We start from the raw sequence: 6463 nt of genomic DNA, 5'->3' as shown, positions 1-6463 counted from the left end.
TGCCTATTTACCAGTAAAAATTGGGTCCAGGGTTATATGAGTTGCTACTTCATGTGGACTATTGAGATTTTAGAGTCACACCACATATGATGAGTTCCAAAAACAGTTAGCATGAGTTACGTGTGAACTGGCGCGCAGCTATATATATATACACGGAAACGCTCACCTGCGAACCAGTTAGTACGTACGAACTTTTTTGAGAACCCATCATATGTGATCTGGATCCAAAATCTGAACCGTTCATGTGAAGCAGAACCTCATAAAACCTCCCGGTCCCAAGAATAACTTTGACATAAAACTTTGGTGGGCCATTAAAAATGAAAACAGTTTCCTCCCTTGATTTGCATTTCTCTTTTCTATGGGCCACCAGAATATTATATTGGGGTGAAAATTTGTCACATGGGGTTTTATGTGATTCCGCATCACATGGACCGTTCAGATTAGACACCCATGGCATGTGTGCAAAGGTGCGCACGTGCGTAGGTGCGCAGGGGAGCATGATTATATATATATATATATATATATATATATATATATATATATAAAGATTCGAGTCAACCGTTATAAAAAAGGTGCATGTAAACGCTTGCCCTAGAAATTGTAACGGGTAATTTGTAAAATTTAAAAAAAAAAAATTGTACCGATTGAGTGTGCAGTTGCCATATAAAAGCAGGAATTCACGTGTGGACAGGAAGTGCAATTTATCCCCTTAACAACCAGTTTCTCTATACATGAGAATCAAAGACATTAGTTTCACTCTGTTTGTAAGCTAGTGGGACCCACTAGATCATCTATTCATGTGCATGACATGTGGACCGTGCATCGGGTTGGACTATTCTTGAACATGCACAGGCCCAAGAGAATGCCACTCCATTCATCAAATTCGCCAGATGAGTTGGAATTAAAAAAAAAAAAACTTGCACACACGTTTCACCTTCTGAGTGGACGTCCTTGTTTGTGGGTAGGGCAAGATCAAGGTGGTCAAACGGGATGAATGTCATGGATCTCTAACACGTGTACACAGTTGGCGCTCACACTGGAGAATGCCTTTTTGCAACTCCATGAGTCACAGATGCGCACGATACCCCTCCATTGGGTTTGCGCTCGTTGGGGTACATAGCCCAATGTTCTAGAGATCTGGTGAGGCCAACACAATATCCTCTCTAGATTTTTGGGGATAGCCCCAATCCATGGTGAAGCCTATCAAATCAACAGTCTGAATCACCAAAACATGGCTCCCACTTTTACAAACCCAACTCAAGAATATTAGGGCCTGTTTGGGAGCGTGGATTTGGAACCCCCTGGACTCGCAACCCCCTGGATTGGCAATCCTCTCGGTGTGTTTGGTACCCTTGAGTGTGAATCAACTTTAATTCAAAAATACCTATACATGGTATATTCACGGGGGTTTGAATTTAATTACTAAATCAATGGTTGTGATAAGCCCGCTAAAATATATGTTTTACCTAAAAGTGATGAAATTCCAAGTCTCAGATGGACCGCAAGCACAAGATCATGTCTGAGTGACTAACCAACGATTTTTAATCGTTGATTGATATGGACAATGTTTGGACGGTGCTGGACAATATTTGGACGGTGCTGATCTACATGAACAATGTTTGGACGGTGCCGATCATCGTTAGTGGGCCATGTGCCCAGTAGAATGATAGTGTACAGTGACATACATTTATACTTGCAACTATTCAAATGATTTTAGGTGTAATCCAAGCTCACACCTTGGATTACAAACCCCCTCAAGGAGGGGATTGGAAACCCCCTGGATTGGCAATCCCCAATTGCTTTATGCTGCCAAACATCCATGGGGATTTGATACCCCCTCTAATCCTCTCCAATCCCCTCCAATCCAAGGTGCCAAACGACCCCTTAGCAAAATGAGAAATTATAACGGTGCATGCTTTCATGAAACCAAACGAACATATGTTACTTTCCTGGGCATGGGCATGATCAATATATAATATAATTCTTATCATTTACTTTCTGTTTTGATACTATGTTAAACAATCAGTTACTCTAAAAGCTCAAGCCATTGAAGAATGATGTATATGGTGTATCGATGTATATAAGGGACTTTAACACTTTATGGTGAAAGCCAGTTTCCCTATGGATGAGTATGTCAGGTAAGAGTGTCAATGGGCCAGCCTTAGTATGCATGGGCACTTACAGTTATTAATCGTGTCTGAAATTGAAGCCTGCGCCTCACTAAAAAGAAAGCAAGAAGCCCTATATTCTGCCTAAGAGGATCCGGGGTATGTTGAAATGAATAGATTGTGGCCAAACCGGCCCTTACATTGCTTCTACTCACGGTACCGAAGTTGGTGCTGTGCTAATATTAGAAAAGCTTTTTGGGCCCTTCAATAATGTATGCGTTTTATCTATGTTGTTCATTCATTGGATCACACTATTGGAAAAAGTGATAATTAAATGCCTACCATTAAAAAGCCATTGTAATGCGTATTTGCCATCCTACTCGTTGATGAGGTCACGTAGACCTCAATCAAGGGTAAAAACACTCATACTGGCTTGAGCCAAAACTTTTGTGGTCCCAATAAAATTTTAATAGTGTGCATTCAATCACAATCATTTCCTATAATGTGGTCCACTTGAGACTTAAAATCTACTTTATTTTTAGGCTCATACCCTGAGATGGTCTGGCAAAATGGATGGTTAACACGGATAAAATGCATACATCATGATGGGCCTTTGAGCTTTTCTAATAATACACGGCGTTGGCGTTGCTAAAGCAATTAGAGTCTAGTCTTTTTTTTTCAAAAGATCCTGCTATGAAAAGGAAAACAAAAGAGGAGAAACTAAGATATAGACATGCGCACCGCGCCTAAACCAGTTCACCTCGTGTGGTTCGAGGGAGGTCGGTTGCAGTGTGGAAAATCCTATGAGACTGATTCAAACTACCCCAGCGAGCCAGGCTGTCGGCCACCGGAGTGAACATGATGGAGATAGAATGCGAGGCCCTGAAGGAAAGAAACTGGTTTTTCCAATAGAATACAATCCATGGCACATTACCTGCATTGGATAGGGAGTCTACCACAACCCGTGAGTCACTCTCAACCTCGATGGAAGAAAAGCCTAAATCCAAACAGAACTTGAGGCTGTCAATCACCGCCTTCACTTTGGCTATAAAGCTTGATCGCTGCCCGTACCCTTTGGCGAAAGCAAACATGAAGACCCCTTTATCATCTCTACAAACACCTCCACTACTTAAGGGAACCGGGTTCCCCATTGAGGAACCATCCACATTCAGCTTAACCTTATCTCTATTCGGTTTGGACCATCTCACGACCTCAAAAGGACGGCACATTCCACTGCCATGGGGGATCCGAAGCTCTGCCATCACATCCCTGTCTTCCTATGACTTAGCCGGGGGGAGCAAAAAGGAAGTGCAAAGCAGGAAAAGCTAGGACCGCACCTGGGAGATCGTTAGAGAGAATCTGATCGGGGTTCCATCAAAACGTTGAGCATTCCTCGCCTTTCAGATCTCCAGAGGATCAGTGCAAGCGTGATACCTTTGAGGAAACCCACGAAAGAAGTTCCATTAGAAATCGCCCACCATTGGACCATCCTTCCCCCTGTGGCCAGGTTTGAGAGATACGGCATTAACAACAGCATCGAGAAGTGGGACCAAGTAGCTGTGGTGAGTTCCCCTTCGATGAAGAAGTGCTCGCTAGTTTCTTCCTCCCGATTGGATGGGCTGCAACAGGCATAGGCTGAGGCCTGCACGTGTTGTCTGACGGCATCTGGCAAGGAGGCAGGGAAAACACCGTTGTGGCGAAGGCCGACCGAGTCCAGCACGTCTCTGATCTTCAGGTCTGGAGGGTGTAGGGCCGCATCGTCTGGAAGCCCGTTCGCTAGGGGGCCAAGCCCCATCCAGTTCTCAGACCAAAAATTGCTGGTCCCATCTCTCAGCAGAAGGCGGGAGTGATCGAGAAGGAGAGCGTGAAGGTTCCTCGCATGCTTCCAAATGGGGGAATCAGTTCGCCGATACACAGAGTCGTCCCTGAAGTGATTGATAACGTATTTTGAGCGCGTAAATCTCACCTATAGGCTGGATTTGTAGCCGAAAAAAATCGTCTAGACCCTCTTCATTCTCAGGGCCTCCGAAACCTCCTGCAAGGCCTTGATGTCCATGCCACCCTCCTTCGACGGGGACGCAATATGCTTCCAGCCGACCCAGTGAAATTTCTTCTTTCCATCCGACCACCCCCAAAAGAAGTCGGCAAAACCTCTTTCTAGTAAAGACAGCGCTTTTCTCGGGGCCTCTATCGATGCCATGGTGTGAATTGGAATGCTCGAGAGGACATGTTTAATGAGCTTGATCCTAGCCGCCTGATTGAGGAACTGAGATTTCCAACCTAAGATACGGGCCAAGATTTTATCGATCATAAGCTGAAACACCGCAGAAGTAGTCCTCCCTCTGGACAGCGGCATCCCAAGGTAACGAAGTAGGGGGAATGATCTTGAGATTCCTAACAATCTCTCCATGCACCGCACCCTCCTTTCAGTCATCTTAGAGGAGACAATGAGGCTGCTCTTGGCCCTATTGATCTTGACGCCCGACACTTCCTTGAAATTCTGTAGGAACGCCAAAATGTTCCTGATGGAAGGGGTGCTACCATTAATGAAGATCGTCGTATTGTCTGTGAAGAGCAGGTGGGAAATCAGGAGGCCTCCTCTGCTCGTTTGAAATGGCTGACACAAATTGGCTTCAAACATGAACTTGAGACCCCTCCCTAGGGATTCCATCATCAAGATAAAGAGCTGACGGAAAGAGGGTCTCCCTGGCAAAGCCCTCTCTCAGATTTGAAGAAGCCCGAAGGCTCCCCGTTAAGAAGAACCGAGAACCACGAGCCCAACCAACATTTTTCAGCTAAACTGATCCACTCGTTGTCAATGTCCCTAAACAGTTCCTACACCAAAGAGATGTTGTTTGCAATTGATCTCCCCTGCACGAAGGCCATCTGCTCAGCCGAGACAATCCTTAGCAGGATGGAACTCAACCTGGCTGCAATCACTTTGGAAAACACTTTGTATATACAGTTACAAAGACTAATGGGGCGAAAATCAGAAAAGGATCTAGGCACCGGGATCTTTAGGATAAGAAAGAGCAATGATGAGGAGAACGCTCTAGGAATGTTACCTCCTTGGAAAAGGAATTTGACTGCGTGATGAAGGTCCTCTCCAATAATACTCCAGCAGGCCGAGAAGAAAGAACCAAAAAATTCGTATGGGTCGGGAGCGCCATCTACTAGAATGGCAGAGACTGCAGATTTTACTTCTTCCAATGTTAGCTGGGTCATTAGATAGGCATTGTCTTCTACGGAGATCAGCGAAGGGATCGGGGATAAGAAATCGGCCAGCGAGGCAACCTCCTCTGAAGCGAATAGGCCCTTGAAGAATTCTACCGCTGCAGCCTTGATCTGAGCTTGGTCGTCGGTTGTGGTCCCGTTCAGAAGCTTAATTTCCCTTATATGAGCTCTTTTGGCCAGGTCAACAATAGAGGCGTGAAAGAACTTAGTGTTTCTATCACCCTCCTTGAGCCACCTATTCCTGGACTTTTGTTTCTAGAAAGTTTCCTCCATACACTCCAACTTGAGCAACGACCTTCTCTCCGAATCCAGATTGGACAGAATCGTCATTGTTGGGCTGGTAATCGACTCCTGCTCTAGCCTATCAACCCGCGCAGATGTGGCCTTAATCTGGCTGAAGATATTCCTGAGAGAATCACGATTCCAAACTTTCAGGGCCTGTTTGGTACTCTTCAACTTGCACAATAGGTGGACCATAGGATTAATGAAGACCTCCGAGTTTCATGCATTGGAAACAATCGCCTACAAGTTATCGTGTTACGTCCACATCCTTTGGAAGCGAAACGGACGAGGAGCAGATGGGGGGGCTGAGGGGGAGGAAAGGAGGAGAGGGGAGTGATCCAATGTGATCCGAGGAAGGTGTTTCACGTTGAAGGAAGGGAAGAGCTGAAGCCAAGAAGGGGAGCACAGGGCCCTGTCAAACCTCACCCATTTCCTACTAATGCCTGAACGATTGTTACACTAAGTGAAAGCAGAACCAGAGAACCCCACATCAATGAGGCCTGCTTCTAAAAACTCGTACGTGCTAATCCCTGTCAAGGAATTCCCACCAATTCTCTCTACTTGGGACGAGACGGCGTTAAAGTCTCCACAAACAGTCTAAGAACCAGCCACCACATTAGCCTGAATGAGAAGATCAGCCCACAAACTCCTCCTGTGCAGGTAGGAGCACTTAGCGTACACACATGTGAAATAAAGAGGGGTGACGATGCCTAGGACCGAAGCCCTGAAGGTCAGGAACTGATCAGAAGCCAAAAGTGAAATCATGGAGATCGCTGAGTGATGGAACACCCAAATCTTCCCCGCTGCCGACAAATTAGACGGGGAGCAATGAAATCCCA

The 6463-nt window shown here is 45.6% G+C and overlaps 1 protein-coding gene across 1 annotated transcript; it reads right to left on the bottom strand.

Annotated features, from left to right (window-relative positions):
- Nucleotides 1-4943: 4943 nt before the first annotated feature.
- LOC131249463 (uncharacterized) lies at nt 4944-5819 on the bottom strand. Its single transcript, XM_058250274.1, has 2 exons — nt 5626-5819; nt 4944-5511 (listed from the first exon to the last, which is right to left on the bottom strand). Exons 1-2 carry the CDS (start codon nt 5817-5819, stop codon nt 4944-4946), a joined length of 762 nt encoding a protein of 253 aa, XP_058106257.1.
- Between the last annotated feature and the right edge of the window lie 644 nt (nt 5820-6463).

This window comes from Magnolia sinica, chromosome 6, assembly GCF_029962835.1.
Source record: "Magnolia sinica isolate HGM2019 chromosome 6, MsV1, whole genome shotgun sequence".
Taxonomy (NCBI): Eukaryota; Viridiplantae; Streptophyta; class Magnoliopsida; order Magnoliales; family Magnoliaceae; genus Magnolia; species Magnolia sinica.
This window is presented reverse-complemented; position numbering and strand designations above follow the sequence as displayed.